Here is a 22573-nt window from a genome sequence, read left to right on the forward strand (position 1 = left end):
ATTGTGAGCCGTTTTGGGCTCCATATCTGAGGAAAGTTGTGTAGGAAGGAACTTGCGGATGCTGGTTAAAACCGAAGATGGACACCAAAAGCTGGAGTAACAGCGCGTCAGACAGCATCTCGGGTGAAAACAAATAAGTGATGTTTCAGGCACTGTCTTCTTTATCACTTTCTTTTGCATATCTTTCATTCATTTGTTCTATATCTACATCACTGTCTATATCTCACGTTTCCCTTTCCCCTGACCTTGTCCAAAGGGTCACGACCCGAAATGTCACCTATTCCTTTTCTCCAGAGATGCTACCTGACCCGCTGAGTTACTCCAGCTTTTTGTGTCTATCTGAGGAAAGATGTGATGGCTTTGGAGAGGATGTAGAGGAGGTTTGCAAGAATGATCCCGGGGACGATTGGGTTAATGTATAAGGAACATTTGATAGCTCTGGGCCTGTACTCGCCGGAGTTAAGATGGATAAGGGGGGATCTCATTGAAACCTGCTGAATAATGAAAGGCCTAAATAGAGGGGATTTGGAGAGGATTGTCCAGTAGTGGCAGAGTCTTGGACAAGAGGTCGCGGCCTCAGAATAAAAGTACATACCTCTAGAATGGAAATGAGTTGGGATTTCTTTAGGCAGAGGATGGTGAATCTGTGGAAATCATTGCCACAGACTGTGGTGGGGGCAAAATCATTTATTATTTTAAAGCAGAGATTGACAAGTTCTTGATTAGTAAAGCCGTCAAAGGTCACGGAGAGAAGGCAGGAGAATGGGGTTGAGAACAAAAAATAGATCAGCTGTAATCGAATGGCAGAGCAGCCGATATGGGAAGAATAGCCTAATTCTGCTTCTCTGCCTATGATCTTATGAACTGTTATGATGGAGGTAAGGACAACACAGGAGCTCCTCTCCAAGTACACTTTTCCCATCAGGTAAGGGTTTTAAAAAATCTAGTCAGTGTTTAAAATGGGAAAACACGACACAGGGGACTTCAGGGCGGCACAGTGGCGTAGCAGTAGAAGTGCTGCTACACAGCAAAGATCATAGAGCGCTATGATCTGTGCTTCACATCACCAGAGACCCGGGACGATCCTGACCTCAGGTGATGTCTGTGCAGAATTAGCACCTTCTCCCTGAGAACGTCTGGGTTTCCTCCGGGCACTCCCTTTCCTACCACATCCAAAATATGTGGGTTTGCAGGTGATCGCTCGTCAGCCGAAAGACCTGTTGCATCTGTATAGGGTGATTTCACGAAAGGTCACTGGAGCGTAGATCCGCACCCACGTGACCAAAAATCTCAAGTGGAGGACATGCTAGACATTAATGTCTAGCATGTCAATAATGCCTTACTTTTGATGAAATTCAGCGAGCAAACGCGATAATTCCCGATATTTTGGACCTTTAAATCTCCACGGCAAATGTCCGCTGTTCACTTCCGCTGGATTGGCACCTTCAGCTCCCTCTTTAATTTACCTTAGTTTCTATCTTTTTTTTTAACTGTAAATCTAGGTAGCTGTGCCTCACGGTCACCCCGACTGGCACAATAAATTGTGGATCAAAACCTGGCCGTTTTCTATGTTTTTAACGGGTGGGAAAGTGCGTGTTTTCCCATCCACTAACGTACCGGATGTCTAGCATGTCCTCCACTTGAGATTTTCAGTCACGTGGGTGCGGATCTACACTCCAGTGACCTTTTGTGAAATCACCTTATATCCATGTTGTATTTCTAAACTAGAGACTGGGTTTTTACTCCAAAACTGAATGAATCCTCATACTGACAAGATGAGATTCCTGGGTAATACAGATACAAAAAATTACAAGATGCGGTTAACACGAGGTGATAAATATATAATTATGGCAGGGATTTGAGATAACTCAGGCTTGTACCAACACTTACTTTTCACAACTGCTCTTATCCGCCTGCAACTAATCAACTGAAATGCTCGCCAGCAAGTACAAGGGTTAATTGCTATTTTCTTTTAAATGCTTTGAATCTGAATAGATATTTTATATCCGCATTTCGCGAAGGGATTTGTGTATTTTCCCCTCGGGTTTCTGAGGCTAGTTTCAATTGTGATTATTGTAACTGCTGCAATTTAATTATTTAATCTGCTGTTAGTTGCAGTTTTGTTTGCTGATCAATGGAAACGATACCCTCCAATTAACTGCATGCAATCAAAAATGCAGAAGTGGCTGAAAATAGTTGTCTATCGTCTCTTGGGAGTTAAAAAGGGGGTGAGGAGGGAGGGGGCAGAAAGAGGCCAGGTGAATGCTTTGGTTATTGTTGGAGGTGATTATTTCGGGTTGGTTTGGGCATTTTCAACTCTGATTTGTTTACTTTCTAGAGTGGGATCCAGTTCTAATTCTCAATAGTCGTCTTCTGGGTATAAACGGGGAAGCAGGTGTCTTGCTTTTTGAAGTTTTGACTTTTTAATGTAGGGAGAAACTCCCTTTTCCTGTTGAGACTTTTGGTGCAAGATTAAGGCGTGGGCACGTGGTTTTGACGAAATAGTTTCATTTTTGTTGTCTAGTCTGTGTTGGAAACGTGTGTAAGATCACAATACGTTCTATATCGAGTGTGACGAAGGGATACTGAGCAAGGTGAACCGGGACTTAATGGTAATGTAGTATTTTAACCACTGTCTCTCAAAGTAATCGGGCGTCAGGAATACTGAGCGAAACCAGTTAGGATTAAACCACTCGGTTCTACAAGGCTGCTTGTTATTTAATACAACAATGGCCGACCTGTTATAACCTCGACTCTCTTCTCGCGGTAACATTTAGCATCGTTGATTAGTTAACTCCCAATCTCTGCCTTAAAAAAACCCGGTTAGAGACTGCATCATTCACCCTTTGAGGAACAATCCTAAAATATCACGATCTTCTGGGAGCAGGAATTTTTGCCTTGTCGGCCATAAATGGGTGAGTTGTTATTTTTAAATGTTGACCTCTCCAATTTTAGATTCTTCCCCAAGAGGAAACGTCTTTCCACATCCACCCTTCAAGAGTTCTCATGTTTGTCGTTTGTTAAACTTTACCTCCTATTCACTTCCTTTACCTCCCCACCCCACCCCTCATTTGCCAAGATTTTTTTGGCATTTGTTCAAAATCTACAGGAGTCATTGTGCCCATATTTCTTGTTGAGTTGTTTTAATTATTGTCTCCATGCAACTTTTAACGTTTTTAAAGCTTAGCAATGTAATATGAAGTGTATTTACAGTAGATGAAGATACATTCCTCCCGTTTGTGGAGTCAACAACTGCAGAATGTAGGGTAAAGGTGAATGTCAAAGTCTAGTTGCTCTAGGGCCTGGATTGCATTAGTAGGGGCAGTTGTGGAAGGAGTTTGTATCTGAAAAACAATATGTAGGATTTTACATGAAACTGTTCCTGACTCGATAGACTGGCTTCCTTCTGTGATTATTATCAAGATGTGAGATTTGTAGATCATTTTAACCTTTTAATTCTTGGTTTTGACTAGAATATGAGCAATGCTTATTAGGAGATGATCTCAGTAGTTGGGGATTGGGAGAATTGTGTGTAAGAGAATGGGTTCATTGGGAAGTCGTCAGGGCATGGTACATGAGTGGGTCATGTCCTACTAACTTGATTGAGGTATTTTGAGGAGGTGACAAAAGTGATTTAGGGTAGGGCAGTGGATGATGTCTACATGGAGTTAAATAAGGCATTATGTATATAACCCACCATGGGGGTGGGTTGATCCAGAAGATGTAAGATGCATTAAGATTAACAGTGATTTGGATGGATTTGGAGCTGTCTTACTGATAGAAGATAGGCAGTTGTGATGGAAGGACAATATTCAGGATGGGGGTCTGTGACCAGTGGAAGTTTTGCAGGGATCTGTGCTGGTACCTCTGTTGTTTCTGATATTTGCATACAAATTACTTGGATGTAAACGTGTGTTGGTTAGTAAGTTTGCAGATGACACTAAGATTTCTGGGATCGCAAACTATGAGGAAGGTTATTAAGATATACAGATCAGCTACAGACAATTGTGGAGAAATGGCAGGCAATCTGAGCTAGTGTGAGGTGTTGCCCTTTGGGAGATTAAATGTAATGTGAAAATATACAATTAATAGCATGACACTTAACTGCATTAATGCACAGAAGGATCTTGGGTCCAAGTCCATAACTTTGTGAAAGTGGCAACACAAGTAGAAAGTGGTTAAAAAGGCATACGGTATGCTTGCTTTCATCGGTCAAGGCATTGAGTATACAGTGCCCTGCATAATGTTTGGGACAAAGACCCTTTATTTGCCTCTGTACTCCACAATTTGAGATTTGTAATAGAAAAAAATCTTATTGTCAGATTATAATAAAGGCCATTTTCATACATTTTGGTTTCACCATGTACAAATTTCAGCAATGTTTATACATAGCGCGCGCCCCTCCCCCCCCATTTCAGGGCATCATAATGTTTGGGACACAGCAATGTCATGTAAATGAAAGTAGTCATGTTTAGTAGTATGTTGCATATCCTTTGTGTGCAATGACTGCTTGAAGTCTGCGATTTATGAACATCACCAGTTGCTGGATGTCTTCTCTGGTGATGCTCTGTCAGGCCTGTATTGCAGCCATCTTTAGCTTATGCTTGTTTTGGAAGCTAGTCCCCTTCAGTTATCTCTTCAGCATATAAAAGGCATACTCAATTGGGTTCAGATCAGGTGATTGACTTGGCCACTCAAGAATTGACCATTTCTAAGCTTTGAAAAACTCCTTTGCTGCTTTAACAGTATGTTTGGGATCATTGTCTTACTGTAGAATGAACTGCCGGCCAATGAGTTTTGAGGCATTTGTTTGAACTCGAGCGATGTGTCTGCACACTTCGGAATTCATTATGCTACTACCATCAGCAGTTGTATCATCAATGAAGATAAGTGAGCCAGTAATTTCAGCAGCATACATGCCCAGGCCATAACACCCCCACCACTGTGTTTCACAAATGAGGTGGTATGCTTCGGATCTTGGGCAGTTCCTTCTCTTCTCGATACTTTGATTCGGATTCAGATTCAGATTCAACTTTCATTGTCAGTGTACAGTACAGAGACAACGAAATGGTCTTGCCATCACTGATATGTTAATCTTCGTCTTATCTGTCCACAAGACCTTTTTCCAGAACTGTAGTTGCTCTTTTAACCACCCCCACCCCACATTGACGAACTATACACTGCAAGGGCCAGGAAGCGAGCGGATAAGATTATCTCTGACCCCTCTCACCCTGGTCACATATGAGGAAAGATTGAAAAGATTAGGCTTGTATTCACTGGAGTTTAGAAGGATGAGGGGGTTCTTATAGAAACATATATAATTATAAAAGGACTGGACAAGCTAGATGCAGGAAAAATGTTCCCAATGTTGGGTGAGTCCAGAACCAGGGGGCCACAGTCTCAGAATAAAGGGGAGGTCATTTAAGACTGAGGTGAGAAAAACTTTTTCCACAGAGTTGTGAATTTATGGAATTCCCTGCCACAGAGGGCAGTGGAGGCCAAGTCACTAGATGGATTTAAGATAGAGTTAGATAGAGCTCTCGGGGCTAGTGGAGTTGAGGGATATGGGGAGAAGGCAGGCATGGGTTATTGATAGGGGACGATCAGCCACGATCACAATGAATGGCGGTGCTGGCTCGAAGGGCCGAATGGCCTCCTCCTGCACCTATTTTCTATGTTTCTATGTCAAAGCCGCCACAGCAGGACATAAAAACAGGTTTTTTCCCCCACAAGCAGTAGCTCCACTCAATAAGCAAAAGTCTGTAGCTTCCTTTTGCTCTGGTATTTTTTTCATTCGCATGTTTAAACTATAATGCTTTATTTTTAATGTTTTATTCTTAATTGTTTAAACCAAAATGTATAAAAATGGCCTTTATTAAAAGCTGACAATGTGCACTTTAAACACATGTGATTTTTTTTTTTTTTCCTATCACAAATCTCAAATTGTGGAGTACAGAGGCAAATAAATTAATGATGGGTCTTTGTCCCAAACATTATAGAGGGCATTGTAAGTGCCAGAAAGACATGATGCAGCTTTATAGGACATTGCTTAGGCTGCATTTGGACTATTGCATGTAGTACTAGTCACATTATTGCAGGAAGGATGTGAAGGATTTGGAAAGGGTCCAGAGGAGGTTCACCAGAATAGTGCCTGGATTAGGAAAAAATATAGACAGTGGGTGGACAGACCTGGATTGTTTTCTCTGGAATGCCAGAGTTTAAGAGGAGATCTGCAAGAAGTATATGAAATTGAAGGGTAGACAGTAAAGGAATATAGGACAAACGTTAAACACTAGAGGACATTTTTTTTTAAAGTGAGAGAAGCGAAATTGAAAGGAGAGGTATCGGGCAACCTCTTTTGCACAGGGTGGTGAGTGCCTGGAACATGATGCTGGGGTTGATGGTTGGGGCAGATATAATAGGAGCATTTAAGAGACCTTTGAAGAGGCATGGAATATGCCGGAAATGGAGGGATATGGATTTTGTGCTGGTAGATTACAAATAGTTTTGGCATCATGCTCGGTATGGACATCGTGGGCCAAAGGACCTGTTTTTCTATGATGGATTATTCTTGAATTGAGAACTTTAAGATCAAGTTCCTGGGACTGCTTTATGTTGAGAATTCTTTTGCATTGCCTTTAACAATTTAGGCTTTTTTGTTTGGCTAATGAGACAACTAGGAAATGAGACGGGACAGGTGGCGGAGGTATGCGTGAGGAGCACTTCGGGTCCAGTGATCACAATACCATTAGTTTCAATATAATTATGGAGAGGGTCAGAACTGGACCTAGGGTTGAGATTTTTGATTGGAGAAAGGCTAACTTTGATGAGATGCGAAATGATTTAAAAGGAGTGAACTGGGACATTTTGTTTTATGGGAAGGATGTAGAAGAGAAATGGAGGACATTTAAAGGGGAAATTTTAAGAGTACAGAATCTTTATGTTCCTGTTCGGTTGAAAGGAAAGTAAAAATTGGAAAGAACCCTAGTTTTCAAGGGAAATTGGACATCTTGTTCGGAAAAAGAGGGAGATCTACAATAATTATAGGCAGCATGAAGTAAATGAGGTGCTTGAGGAGTATAAGGAATGTAAAAAGAATCTTAAGAAAGAAATTAGAATAGCTAAAAGAAGATATGAGGTTGCTTTGGCAAGTAAGGTGAAAGTAAATCCAAAGGGTTTCTACAGCTATATTAATAGCAAAAGGATAACGAGGGTTATTGGAGAGACAGAGTAGACAGCTATCTGCAGAGCCAAAAGAGATGGGGGAGATATTGAACAATTTCTTTTCTTCGGTATTCACCAAGGAGAAGGATATTGAATTATGTGAGGTAAGGGAAACTAGTAGAGTAGCTATGGATACTATGAGTTTCAAAGTAAAAAAAGTACTGACACTTTTGAAAAATATTAAAGTGGATAAGTCTCCAGGTCCTGACAGGATATTCGCTAGGACATTGAGGGAAGTTAGTGTAGAAATAGCCGCGGCTGGGAAGCTACTGGAATTGGGGCTCAACACCTCCCTGTGTGCCTGGGTCCTGGACTTTCTCACCGCCAGGCCCCAGGTAGTCAAGATGGGAGGGAATACATCAAAGTCCCTCACCCTGAGCACAGGATCGCCCCATGGTTGCGTCCTCAGCCCCCTATTGTACTCCCTGTACACACATGACTGTGTGGCTAGGTTCAGCTCCAATTCAATAATTAAGTTTGCTGATGACACTGTGGTGGTGGGCCTGATCTCAGACAATGATGAGAGGGCCTACCGGGAGGAGGTGGCTGATCTAGCACTCTGGTGCCAGGAGAACAGCCTCCTCTTGAACATCAAAAAAACGAAGGAGCTGATCATGGACTTTAGGAGGGCACATCATCCGAGGACGTACACTCCATTGAGTATAAATGGGGATCCTGTGGATAGGGTGAACTGTTTTAAATATCTGGGAGTCCACATCTCTGAGGATATGACATGGTCATCACACGCCTCAGCACTGGTGAGTAAGGCAAGGCAGCGCCTTTACCACCTCAGGCAATTGAGGAAATTCAGAGTGTCTCCGAGGATCCTCCAGTGCTTCTACGCAGCGGCGGTGGAAAGCATCTTGTCCAGGAACATTACCATCTGGTTCGGGAATTGCTCTGCCAAGGACAAGAAGGCTCTGCAGAGAGTAGTGCGTTCGGCCGAACGCACTATGGGAACTTCACTCACCCCCCTGCAGGAACTATACAACAGGAGGTGCAACTCCAGAGCAAACAAAATCATGAGAGACCTCTTCCACCCCTGCAACGGACTGTTCCAGCCGCTACGGTCAGGCAAACGCCTCCGTTGCCACGCAGTGAGAACGGAGAGGTTGAGAAGGAGTTTCTTCCCAGAGGCAATTCGGACTGTAAACGCCTTTCTCACCAGGGACTAACTGTACAGAACGTTTTTCCTTCTATTATTTATTATGCAAAATAATATGTGTGTTATGATTGTGTTTATAATTTGTTTGGTTGTTTTGTTGTTCCGCGAGCATTGCCACTTTCATTTCACTGCACATCTCGTATGTGTATGTGACAAATAAACTTGACTTGACTTGACTTGGCTATGACAGAAATATTTCAAATGTCATTAGAAATGGGAATAATCCCCGAGGATTGGCGTACTGCGCATGTTGTTCCATTGTTTAAAAAGGGTTCTAAGAGTAAACCTAGCAATTATAGACCTGTTAGTTTTGACTTCAGTGGTGGGCAAATTAATGGAAAATATACTTGGAGATAATATATATAAGCATCTGGATAAACAGGGTCTGATTAGGAACAGTCAACATGGATTTGTGCCTGGAAGGTCATGTTTGACTAATCTTCGTGAATTTTTTAAGAGGTTACTAGGGAAATTGACGAGAGTAAAGCAGTGGATGTTGTTTATATGGACTTTAGTAAGGCCTTTGACAAGGTTCCTCGTGGAAGGTTGGTTAGGAAGGTTCAACTGTTGGGTATAAATGCAGGAGTAGCAAGATGGATTCAACAGTGGCTGAATGGGAGACGCCAGAGGGTAATGGTGGATGGCTGTTTGTCGGGTTGCAGGCAGGTGACTAGTGGGGTGCCTCGGGGATCTGTGTTGGGTCCTTTGTTGTTTGTCATGTACATCAATGATATTGATGAAGGTGTGGTACATTGGATTAGTAAGTATGCAGATGATACCAAGATAGTGGATAATGAAGAGGATTTCCAAAGTCTACAGAGTGATTTAGGCCATTTGGAAGAATGGACTGAAAGATGGCAGATGGAGTTTAATGCTGATAAATGTGAGGTGCTACACCTTGGCAGGACAAATCAAAATAGGACGTACATGGTAAATGGTAGGGAATTGAAGAATGCAGTTGAACAGAGGGATCTGGGAATAACCGTGCATAGTTCCTTGAAGGTGGAATCTCATATAGACAGGGTGGTAAAGAAAGCTTTTGGTATGCTAGCCTTTATAAATCAGAGCATTGAGTATAGAAGCTGGGATGTAATGTTAAAATTGTACAAGTCATTGGTGAGACCAAATCTGGAGTATGGTGTACAATATTGGTCGCCCAATTATAGGAAGGATGTCAACAAAATAGAGAGATACAGAGGAGATTTACTAGAATGTTGCCTGGGTTTCAACAACTAAGTTACAGAGAAAGGTTGAATAAGTTAGGTCTTTATTCTCTGGAGCGCAGAAGGTTAAGGGGGGATTTGATAGAGGTCTTTAAAATGATGAGAGGGATAGACAGAGTTGATGTGGACAAGCGTTTCCCTTTGAGATTAGGGAAGATTCAAACAAGAGGACATGACTTCAGAATTAAGGGACAGAAGTTTAGGGGTAACATGAGGGGGAACTTCTTTACTCAGAGAGTGGTAGCAGTGTGGAATGAGCTTCCAGTGGAAGTGGTGGAGGCAGGTTTGTTGGTATCGTTTAAAAATAAATTGGATAGGCATATGGATGAGAAGGGAATGGAGGGTTGTGGTATGTGTGAACGCAGGTGGGACTAAGGGAAAATAATTGTTCGGCACGGACTTGTAGGGCCGAGATGGCCTGTTTCCATACTGTAATTGTTATATGGTTAACTGAATTCTAACAAGAGCACTTGACTATTTCGTAGTATTTGCAACATATTCACTATTTTTGTTCTGATATTCATTGACTGCAACTGAAACACTTTGTAGCAATTTCTTTGTGTGAGCGTATGGCACAACAAACTTCACTTTTTAACGTTATTTAAAAACAAATTGGTATACTTGATTTCTAGGCCTCTTTTGGTCTCATTTGAATTTTCACAACTGTTCATAGCATTTGACTATTTTGTTTGCATACTCTAAATTTTAATGTAGATAAATATCTTGGCATTTATTTCCTTTTGAACTTTATCTGTTTTATCCAATTAACTTGTTTCTAATTTGAAGTCCTATGGAAAATGAGCAACAGGTGTGTTTGAAAGTTGATTTATCCGCCTGCACTTGGAATTTAAAAATGTGAACTCATTTGTACATTAAAACGTTACTCCTTGTGTAACATACCACTATATCGAAAATTTGCAGTCTTCGTTGACATTTCTAGCCTGACATTATCAAAAAATTGATTTCTTGATGCACTTTCTAACAGTCTCACATTTTGTATTTAAAGATTTACTTATAAACATGCCCTGTATACATAACTTGTCATCTATCAAAAATAGAAATATAGAAAATGGGTGCAAGAGTAGGCCATTTGGCCCTTCAAGCCAGCATTGCCATTCAATATGATCATGGCTGATCATCCAGAATTAGTACCCCGTTCCTGCTTTTTCCTATATCCCTTGATGCAGTTGTATAGTATGTCATATTCACTGTTTATGGTACTTTTTCTTTTTTCTTCTTCTGACAGTAATAGATCCAAAGTCGCTACAATACTCCATGTAGCTGGACTTTGCTGAAATCCATAATATTACCATTGAAGTTTTTCCAAACTTCAAAACATTTCATCTTCCATATTACAAACACATTTTTAATATTGATAGCTACCTAATAATGCAGCTGTTTTTGTACATTATAAAATGGCTATTTTCATATACCATTCTTCAGATAATTTGATTATCAAAAGATTTTGTATTAAATCCTTGCTGATATTTATTTTAGTACTGAAGTGATCTGTTACACGCCTTCTCTGTTTTAAATATAAACTGCAGTATATTAAAGTTGTTGATTTGACATCTCACTTGTCTTAGTAATAAAGGAAACGTGAGCCAATACTTCTGTGGCATTTTTTAAATTCTCTTCAAAATTAATGGAAAAGCAAATGTGTTTGAAACAATATTAGAATTTCCAAGGAAATAATCCAAAGAAAGATTTGCATGAAAATGAGCTTAAACTATAAACTAGTATTCATCCAATGCAAAATACTGCAGTGAAAATCTGGTGCTCATAAAAAACACAAAATGAAAAGCTTTTTGTAGCATCTATGAGGAAATGTTTAATATTAATGTGGCTGACCTTTTAATCAGATCAATGATTTCTTTTCACTGACCTTTCATTCCCATAAATGTTTTAACCACATCCAATTTTTGACAAAAGATAATAAATTGCCTTTTGTCATGTCTGACCTGTAGGATTTTGTTCTCATAATATATGATTAACGAGATTCCTTGCACTAAAAATCAAAGAAGTGATTTCTAACATTTCAGGTATTAAATTGTTTTGACTGTCTCTAGCTCATTCAACATGAGTATCATCAAAACTAACTTGGACGAAGTAAGGTTGATGCCTGGGTGTGTTCTGAATCAAGATATAGTTTGTTCCCTGCGTCTTTTATTCCATTTAATATCTTACCATGGATGTTGGAAGAATAAAATTCCATTATAAAAATATAAAAATAATTTAAAAAAATTCTATTAATGGTGTCCCATTTAACATAGCATATGTTGCGTAACTTTGGAACACATACTGTGAATGTAATTAAAATTTCAAAAAGTAGAATTATTATAAGCTTACTGGAGAATCTTGAGTGTCTCCCAAAATCAGAATGAGTTGTGTCATGGCACCTATATGACTTTTTTTATTTCAATGTGGAAAATACATTTGTATTGACCATCTGACTGAGCTGATAATCAGTTAATATGCATTGGTTGCAATGAATATAAGGCAGAGCCCACCAAAGTACTGAAACCATCTGCCACAATGATGGTCATTGTGTGCAATGAGATATAAGGTTTGGCTACAAAAATTGTAAATGCCAACCTCAACAGTATATCTGTGCAACAAGCTCTGCCCACAATCCGGAGTGAATATTGGTCAATAGTTTGTAATGGAAATGAGTGATTTGTCATTGTAGGTCACCACTTACACATTTGACAATCTCCTGGACTTGGCATTTAGACAATAGGTGCAGGAGTAGGCCATTTGGCCCTTTGTGCCAGCACCACCATTCACTGTGATCATGGCTGATCATCCACATTCAGTTCCCCGTTCCTGCCTTCTCATCATATCCCCTGACTCTGCTATCTTTAAGAACTCTATCTAACTCTCTCTTGAAAGCATCCAGAGAATTGGCCTCCACTGCCTTCTGAGGCAGAGAATTCCACAGATTCACAACTCTCTGGGTAAAATAGTTTTTCCTCATATCCGTTCGAAATGGCCTACCCCTTATTCTTAAACTCTGACCCCTGGTTCTGGACTCCCACAACGGGAACATGTTTCCTGCATGTTTCTAGCATGTCCAATCCCTTAATAATCTTGTGTTTTAATAAGATTCCCTCTCATCCTAAATTCCAGAGTATACAAGCCCAGCCGCTCCATTCTATCAACATATGACAGTCCTGCCATCCTGGGAATTAACCTTGTAAACCTACGCTGCACTCCCTCAATAGCAAGAATGTCCTTCCTCAAATTAGGGGACCAAAACGGCACACAATACTCCAGGTGTGGTCTCACTATGGCCCTGTACAACTGCAGAAGGATCTCTTTGCTCCTATACTCAACTCCTCTTGTTATGAAGGCCAACATTACATTTGCTTTCTTCATTGCCTGCTCTACCTGCATGCTTACTTTCATTGACTGATGAACAAGGACCCCCAGATCCTGTTGTACTTTCCCTTTTCCCAACTTGATACAATTTAGATAATAATATTCCTTCCTGTTTTGGCTACCAAAGTGGATAACCTCACATTTATCCACATTAAACTGCATCTGCCATGCATCTGCCCACTCACCCAACCTGTCCAAGTCGCCCTGCATCCTCATAGCATCCTCTTCACAGTTCATACTGCCACACAGCTTTGTCATCTTCAAATTTGCTAATGTTACTTTGAATCCCTTCATCTAAATCATTGATGTATATTGTAAATAGCTGCGGTCCCAGCACCGAGCCTTGCGGTTCCCCACTAGTCACTGCCTGCCAATCTGCAAGGGACCCGTTAATCCCTACACTGTTTCCTGTCTGTAAACCAATTTTCTATCCATGTCAGCACTCTACCCCCAATACCATGTGCTCTAATTTTGCTCACTAATCTCCTATGTGGGACCTTATCAAATGCTTTCTGAAAGTCCAGGTACCCTACATCCACTGGCTCTCCCTTGTCCATTTTCCGAGTTACATCCTCAAAAATTCCAGAAGATGAGTCGAGCATGATTTCCCCTTCGTAAATCCATGCTGACTTGGACCGATCCTGTTACTGCTACCCAAATGTGCCACTATTTTATCTTTTATAATTGACTCCAGCATCTTCCCCACCACTGATGTCGAGTTAACTGGTCTATAATTCCCTGTTTTCTCTCTCCTGCCTTTCTTAAAAAGTGGGATAACATTAGCTACCCCCCCAATCCACAGGAACTTATCCTGAATCTATAGAACATTGGAAAATGGTCACCAATATGTCCACGATTTCTATAGAGACTCCCTTAAGTACCCTGGAATGCAGACCATCTGGCCCTGGGGATTTATCAGCCATCAGTCTATCTAACACCATTTCCTGCCTAATATGAATTTCCTTCAGTTCCTCCGTCATCCTAATCCTCTGGCCACTAGTACATCTGGGAGATTGGGTCTTCCTGAGTGAAGACGGATCCAAAGTACCTGTTCAACACGTACTTTGAACGTGGCACATTTCTAGTTATTCTACTGTTCCTATTTGACCTTTGTACTTTTGATTTCTTGGCCCACTGTGTCTGTTTGCATTGACTGGCTTGCTTTAATTTAAGGTCTTGCACCCTATTGCAGCCACTTTCTTTGGGCTTTCCTCTCTATTTCCTGAGACTGTATTTGATAATTTGTTAATTCCTAATTTCTTGGTTCTGTTGAAAACCAATCAATCTTAAATTCTAATCAAATCAATATACAAGGATATTGTGTGTTTCTGGGATTTTTAGGTTTGTTTGTCTTTAACACTTCTATGAACCCAAATTTCCCTTCTGCTTGCACCTCTATTTATCTTTTCAGCTAACGTACTATTGTTTGAGTTGCAGAGCTTTCTGTTTGTGGAAAGAATTTTGATGCAAGGCAAAAATACTAAGAGTTCACACCTCTTAGTATTTTTTTTAAAATATAAAATTAGAACATGAATAGAAGCAGGGATGGGCCAATCAATAAGATCACAATTTAGTTTACCTTGGTGCAGGCAAGTAGCACCAACTTCCCAATTTTTTTTTTTAATGATTGAAAGTAGTTCTTGTTCTCTTTGACAGTCCCCAGTACTCAAAAAAATTATCCTTTGAGCATCAATAAGGCCTCTTCTTATTTTCAGAGTTGTCCCGCCCATGAAATGAATTCTGCCCATTTAATTTGTTCATGGGCAGAATTATTGGTGCAATAATTCCAAAGCAACGTTAGTACAATTCAATTTGTGGGTTAAAATAATTGTAACTATTTGACAGATTTATCAATGTAAAAAATGAATATGTACCTTTTCTATTCAAAAAGGTAGCAGAATGAAGGCCACCAAACAAGAGGAAAAAAGAGACCAAAGAATCAATTCTTTTTCAAGCACGAGGTAAATTATACTACATCTTTTCTAATTTTTGAGTTCTAGTGAAGGTATAAAGCAGATTGCATTCTGCAGGGATATTCTGACTTTACAGTAATAGCCCCTTTAGTCCTACAAGCGTTAAAGTAACTAAATAATCTTTTCAGTTGTTGAGGTTGAACAAATATTCCAAATGAGACCAGAGATATTCCCAATTTGGAGCAATTGCTACATTTATTATTTGTGATATTCAATTCCTCATGGGTAACCAACCATCTGACGTATTTGCAAAAGATACTTTGCAAGCATTTGCTAATTACAGTGCCCTCCATAATGTTTGGGACAAAGACCCATCATTTATTTATTTGCTTTGTACTCCACAATTTGAGATTTGTAATAGAAAAAAAATCACATGAGGTTAAAGTGCACATTGTCAGTCTTTATTTTAAGGGTATTTTTATACATTTTGATTTCACCATGTAGAAATTACAGCTGTATTTATACATAGTCCCCTTATTTCAGGGCACCATAATGTTTTGGACACATGACTTCACAGGTGTTTGTAATTGCTCAGGTGTGTTCAAATGCCTCCTTAATGCAGGTATAAGAGATCTCTCAGTAAATAGTCTTTTCTCCAGTCATTCCATCACCTTTGGAAACTTCTATTGCTGTTTATCAACATGAGGACCAAAGTTGTGCCAAATAATGTCAAATAAGCCATCATGAGACTGAGAAACAAGAATAAAACTGTTAGAGACATCAGCCAAACCTTAGGCTTACCAAAATCAACTGTTTGGAACATCATTCAGAAGAAAGAGAGCACTGGTGAGCTTACTAATCGCAAAGGGACTGACGAGCCAAGGAAGACCTCCACAGCTGATGACAGAAGAATTCTCTCTAGAATAAAGAAAAATCCCCAAACACCTGTCCGACAGATCAGAAACACTCTTCACGAGACGGGGGTGGATTTGTCAATGACCACTGTCCACAGAAGATTTCATGAACAGAAATACAGAGGCTACACTGCAAGCTGCAAACCACTGGTTAGCCGTAAAAATAGGATGGCCAGGTTTCAGTTTGGCAAGAAGTACTTAAAAGAGCAACCACAGTTCTGGAAAAAGGTCTTGTGGACAGATGAGATGAAGATTAACTTATATCAGAGTGGAGGAGAGAAGGAACTGCTTAAGTCAGGGCTTTTTTTCTCTGTTGCCTGCCGGGCAACCTAGGCAGCTTCTTAGGTTGCCAAATGACAGTTTAGGTGGTCATTTAAGATGGCTTGCATGATGCGTGCGATAATGTGCTTGGACTAAGTGCATAGTTACCAGTCGGAATTATGCTCAATGAAGCATGCACATATCATTTCTGCTTTAAATAAAGTCACAAACTAAATCAAGTCACCAATCAGGACATGATATATACCACAATGACATGCAGCAAAATTATTATACAGTATCTCAACTCTTTTTACCTTGCAATGAATGCAATTTCTGTTTCTTTCCACTTTCAAACAAAAATGTGGTTGGATTATTCAGCGTATGATCAACCAGTGACATTAAATCCTGGACCATGGTAACATATATGCTTAACAATGCACACTACAGATTGATGCAAGCATGTTTTCTGTGAAGGACTGAAAATTATCATGACATGGCCATAGCATTGGTCTTTTCCTCTTGAATCTTCAATCATCAATCTCTGTTATGCCCAGTTACAGCAAGGTAAGTTGATAAAGAATTGAATCGATCTGTTTGACACCTTTGAAGATACACAGTAACAACATCAAGAGGGGAAAAATAGATACATAATATATCCCTTCTGCTGTAGGATTTTGTAATATAAAATAAATAAAGAGAATGGAAGTGTGCTTTGATTTTCTTTTTCTTGTAATATACTTGTTACTATTATTATTATTACCTGTCCAGATCTATACCATACCTTTGAATGTACATAGTACCTCTTACTCTGTGCCCACTAAGAAGACGAGTCATGGAAGTAGGTGACTTTATTGAATCAATCATGGAACTTGGCAAGTGAGATTGCCCAGAAGGACAATAAAAATGGCTGAAGTGGTTATTTATTTATTTTGGCGGGGATATCAACTTTAAATGAACAGAAACATTATATTTGTGAGAACTTGTGTAACCTTTCTGCTTGATATTTAAACCATCTCCTGAAAAGCAAAGTGAAGACAGAGCTGTTAAAATACATGTAAAAGTCACGTTAATTGTCATCTGAGTCACTCTCGAGCAGAGCATCCTCCTCATCAGACTTGTCACTGTCAGGATGAGGTCCCGAGGCAGATACTGCAGCTGGGTCTACACACACACACACGCGCACACACAAGCATTATGCTCGCCAGGGTCTCTTATGCACGCGAGCCAAACATGGTATTGTGACATAACAATACAGATTGTGCAATGCGCAAAATCTGTAAAACGTGGCACTAAGCGCGTGTGTATGTGAGCTGGCGATCCGAGCGAGAGTGCTACAGAATTCACTTTTATTTTGGTACACTCGAGGTAATCGGGGCCCATACGAAGCTTTTCAAAAAGGGGGGGTGGCATGACAGGATCACAAACATTTTATGTGAAATAATGTGCGCGCAGCGTACACCATGAGCACGAATCTTGAAGACCCTGGTGGCCGGGGTCCAGGGCCCGCTTAAGGGCCCTGGAAGCTCTGGGGTTTTAGATGCTCTCTGGTGCATTCTGAGCCTTATTTTGGAGCATTTTTGCACCAGATTTATGACCAATATTTCAGAAATAATTTTGATCGAGTCGAGAGTAATGAGTGAGTGGAATGGGATGATTGGGGTCATTGTTATATACATTTTTTTAAATCAAGAATTGAAGTAGTCCTTGTTTTAATAATTAAGTTGTACTGTTGTAAAATGTTATAAAGGAGCATGCAAAAACTGCAAATAAAAACTAAGTTTTTGCAGTAAAGAAAACCTTTTTTAGAAAATGTTTTGTGTGTTGATTTGATTGCCTGTTACTGTTCGACTGTGTTAGTGTGTGCAGTGCCCCTTTAATGATCCTCCTGACCTAACAACTTCACATGACATCAATTTCAACATGGAATAGTGATGTGAATACAACATTTAGTTCGACTTCAATTTCCATCATGAAAGTTGAAGTCAGACTAAATGATGCATTTACATTGCTATGATCGCTTTCAAACTAACCTATTTTACTGTCATACTATTATAAAAAAATTCTAGTTCCATGATGACTCGTAAACAAGATCACAAATCACATTTTGAATTCTCAAGCACAATGTGATTGTGAATAATTGCAGAGATGCCAAGTTTAACCGAGCATTTCCGTATTTTGATGGCTGAAAATCAGTATTTTGTTAGGGAAATCGGTATTTCTCACATAACTGCAATAGAACGGACTACACAGAAACTGGATTTTTGAAAATCAATATTTTCCATGCAAACTCATGTATCCTCAAATATCAGTATGGAATACTGAAAAACAGTACTACTGAATTGTGAAACCATTTTTGAAATGTGAATTTATAATTTGATTCAATCATATCTTATAACTATTGAAAGTCTGATCTTGGATGTGTGTGTGTGTGTGCATAATCACATCTGCTCTGAAAAACGACACCCTTACGGTAAAATATTTACATATTATTTTTACAGTTTTCTCCGGTGGAGTCCAAAATCGACACCTGAAAATTTTGAGCTTTTACTTGAGTTATTCAGAAAATGTTCAAAAATTTCAAATAAGTTAGAAAATAAACGAGCTGAAGATATCGCAATGGGATTGCTCGCATGGCCTGCTGTGCACTATTTTCCACGCGCTGCAAGTTACCCATTTACCCCCCCCCCCCGACTTGCAGTCATTTGGTCGCCACCCACTGAAACAAATGTCTCAAAACTCATTGGCCGGTGCTTCATTCTACAGCAAGACAATGATCCCAAACGTACTGCTAAAGCAACAAAGGAGTTTTTTAAAGCTAAAAAATTGTCAATTCTTGAGTGGCCAAGTCAATCACCTGATCTGAACCCAACTGAGCATGCCTTTTATATGCTGAAGAGAAAACTGAAGGGGACTAGCCCCCAAAACAAGTATAAGCTAAAGATGGCTGCAATACAGGCCTGGCAGAGCATGACCAGAGAAGACACCCAGCAACTGGTGATGTCCATGCATTGCAGACTTCAAGCAATCATTGCATGCAAAGGATATGCAATAAAATACTAAACATGACATTGCTGTGTCCCAAACATTATGGTGCCCTGAAATGGGGAGACTATGGGAAAACACTGCTGTAATTTCTACATGGTGAAACCAAAATGTATATGAATGGCCTTTATTAAAATCTGACAATGTGCACTTTAACCACATGTGTTTTTTTCTATTACAAATCTCAAATTATGGAGTACAGAGGCAAATAAATATATAATGGGTCTTTGTCCCAAACATTATGGAAGGCACTGTATGTGAGCTCCATTTGAATTTGTTTGTAGCTAATTAACAACAATAAATTGGCAGAACATGATGTCTGGAGATTGTCATATTTAATTGCCAGTTTGAATTTTAAACTTGGTTCATAATACAACAAGCTTTATTCGCTGCACTAGTGTTTAAGCAGTAGAAAAGTTTGCAAGATTCATCAGGGCTTTGTGATGGTGGAGCTGTTTTTGATCCTACATTGACTGGGACTAAAAGCCTTTTAAACATTATGTGGTTTGGGGAAAGTGATCTATCTGTTCAATTGCCATGTAAAACAATTGTACTACCACTTCTGTTACAAAGTTTCATTCCATATAATTGATTAATAAAAAAAAATAAAAAAAATCGAAGTTAGACTTGCAATATGAGAATAGAACAAAGTTCCATATCCATAGTTCCTTACAATGGCATACCAACTCTTCATCTTCTTGCGTATGGCGTGCACAGCCTAAAGTTGTAGGACAACTTGTTCTATTTGTTCTTATTTGATTGTGCACACCGGGGTTGATTGCATTCGTCGAAACAGGGCGAACCACGTGAAGGTTGCAATCTTCCACCCCCATATCAACTGAACTTGAGGCTTTTTAAATTCGCCCTTTTTTTGGGAGACTAGACATGCAAAATATGTCCCCTCCATTGTTACACAACCAAAATTTGAATTCTTGTTTTTTATTATGCTATACATGGTAGATTTTTATCTAATAGCAGAACACATTTTCGGGCTATTCGGGCCAATATTATGATTGAAAGTTGAAAAATGACAACTGTATATATGGGTGTGAATGATTGAAAAGGTGATGAAATATGTATTACTTTTAAATTCAATTTCCTTTAACACCTGAAGTTGGACAAAATTGCATGGTACAGTCTGCACAAAGATCTCTTCAAGTGAGTTTTTTTACAAACGGTGTCTGGAAACCACTTATTTCTCCACTGGTGGAGTGGATCATATTTTCTCTCCAGTTGCCTGTGTGTTAGAACTTGTCTGCTTGCCTCCTTAGGGTCTTATTTTGTTGAAGCTAAAAATCGATCACAAATATATTAAATGTATAGATATGTAATGGAATTACTCTTTCTATATTTTTCAGTGCTATCAATGCATCTAAAATGAGCTTTGCCCTGGCTAGAAATATTGACAAAGTGAGTATTTGAACTAAAATATTACCAGTATGATTCTAAACCATGAAGCTTTCACAAATCTGTGCAGCTGTAGAGACTTTATATTCTTTAATTTTAATTGATGCTTATACATTAATTTTAATTGTACCACTAACATGCCACTTTCTAGGTGCAAGTGCAGTAAAGCAAATTGATTTAGTTTCCCCGTTTTGATTTTTAACAGGGTGAAATGAACTTAACATTTAACATTCTGTTATTCTATAGGTTACTTGAGGAACAGTGATTTGCAGATTTGTTTAACTGCTATAGACAAAATGATTTGTTGGGGGGGGGGGGGGGGGGGGGGCGTTGCTATTTTTGCTTCTGGAATCCAAACAAGTAAATATTATGGACTGATACTCAAGTTCTTTTGTTTTGTCAATATCACTTCCGTTGTTTTTAATAAAATAGCAATCTAATTTACCAGCAGAATGGATTTCCCTTGAACAGCAACATCAAAGACCTGATTGTCTCAAGTGTTTAGTCTAGTGAGTGAGTTTAAAACATTCACTTAAAGTGACATTAAACCAGAGCATTGCAATCTATGGGCACCACTTAATTCCATCTGGCATTAACAATTTATTTCTAAGAAATTGAGAACAAGGAAACCAAACATGAATTGAATTTTTAGTGACGTGGGTTGGTTGTGCAGAAGTGGCATTTCATTTGAACCATTTTTTTTGTAATGCCATTACGATGACCCTGAAGCTGTGGTCAAATACAACCACTGGGATTGACAAGCTGGGTATGATTTCATTGTTTCTATAATATGCAGAACATTTTTTTTTTAAAGCAAATAATTCCCCTTTGAACCATGCATTCTAAACAAATTCTTCAAAGAATAAGCTAATTATATTTATTTCTCTTTATTTTAGCTGAGTCATAATTTTCCATCTGCAATTGTACATCAGAAACCTGTGCCAGCTCTGGAGAAGGTTGCGCCACCAAGGTGCATTCGCATTATTCACCAGCCACGCAAATGTTAAAATAACTTGATACTTGCCATGATCAACAGCAGCCAGTATGAACATTGAAGAAAGCATGATTATAACTAGTGCGGAGCTAGAGCTCTGTAGCTTTGCAAAAGTTGTCGCAGTGGATCATGACATTTTAGTTCAATTTGCAAATCATAAAATGATCTAATTAGTGCCTTTGATTAATTTATTTTGTCTTTTGAAACTTAATGATTAACTTCAAGACATTGTAGATAACATTGCACTTATATAGTTAGAAAAGAGAAAAATGCAAACTTCTTTGTAAAAATAAACTTGCTCTTGCCAATAAACTAACTTCTTGACCTGCACAATTCAACTGTTGCAATTTTGTTATTTCAACTACTTTCCTCTCTTAGCTGAATTGTTACATGGAAAGAGGTTTTTTGGACAATAAGTCTAGAGGCTCCATGTAAAAGGAATCTGGCTCGCTTGCCTCCATTCTCCCCGCCAGCAATCCATTCTCCCAAAGCCCTGGATCTTTCAGATATTTGTTAGGGCTCTAGATCAAGATGTAACAAGATACCAGCATGGATAGAAGATTGGCAAAGAGTGGGAATAAAGGTTAGATAGAGCTCTAGGGGCTAGCGGAATCAAGGGATATGGGGAGAAGGCAGGGACGGGTTACTGATTGTGGATGATCAGCCATGATCACAATGAATGGCGGTGCTGGCTCGAAGGGCCAAATGGCTGCCTCCTACACCTATTTTCTATGTTTTTCTGTTTGGCTGCCAGTGACTAGTGATGTACCGGAGGGGTCTATGTTGGGTCCGCTACTTGTCGTGACAATCTGGAAAATGTCTTTGGTGCCTTTGTGCCATGTTTGCAGATGATATGTAGATGGTGGAGAGGATTTGGAAATCGGAGGGGGAAAAGGGACTTGAGAGTACGGATGCAGGATTCCCAAAACGTTAATTCGCAGGTTGAGTTGGTAATAAAGACATATGCAATGTTAGCACACACTTGAGAGGATTAGAATATAAAAGCAAGAATGTAATGCTCTAGCTTTAAGTAGTTGGTCAGACCACAT

General features: G+C 39.4%; 1 protein-coding gene across 3 annotated transcripts; it reads left to right on the plus strand.

Moving 5' to 3' along the window:
- The first annotated feature begins 2159 nt into the window (after positions 1-2159).
- On the plus strand, positions 2160-21857 carry LOC129698816 (death-associated protein-like 1). 3 transcript variants are annotated; one of them, XM_055638117.1, is made up of 4 exons: positions 2160-2283; positions 14885-14954; positions 20482-20533; positions 21427-21857. In XM_055638117.1, exons 1-4 carry the CDS (start codon positions 2163-2165, stop codon positions 21535-21537), a joined length of 354 nt encoding a protein of 117 aa, XP_055494092.1. In that variant the 5' UTR covers positions 2160-2162; the 3' UTR covers positions 21538-21857. The 3 variants fall into 3 exon arrangements, with proteins under 3 accessions (XP_055494092.1, XP_055494094.1, XP_055494093.1); XM_055638119.1 differs by lacking the exon at positions 2160-2283 and adding an exon at positions 2353-2612; XM_055638118.1 differs by lacking the exon at positions 2160-2283 and adding an exon at positions 2624-2915.
- The last annotated feature ends 716 nt before the right edge of the window (positions 21858-22573 follow it).

Source organism: Leucoraja erinacea, chromosome 7, assembly GCF_028641065.1.
Source record: "Leucoraja erinacea ecotype New England chromosome 7, Leri_hhj_1, whole genome shotgun sequence".
In the NCBI taxonomy this organism is placed as follows: Eukaryota; Metazoa; Chordata; class Chondrichthyes; order Rajiformes; family Rajidae; genus Leucoraja; species Leucoraja erinaceus.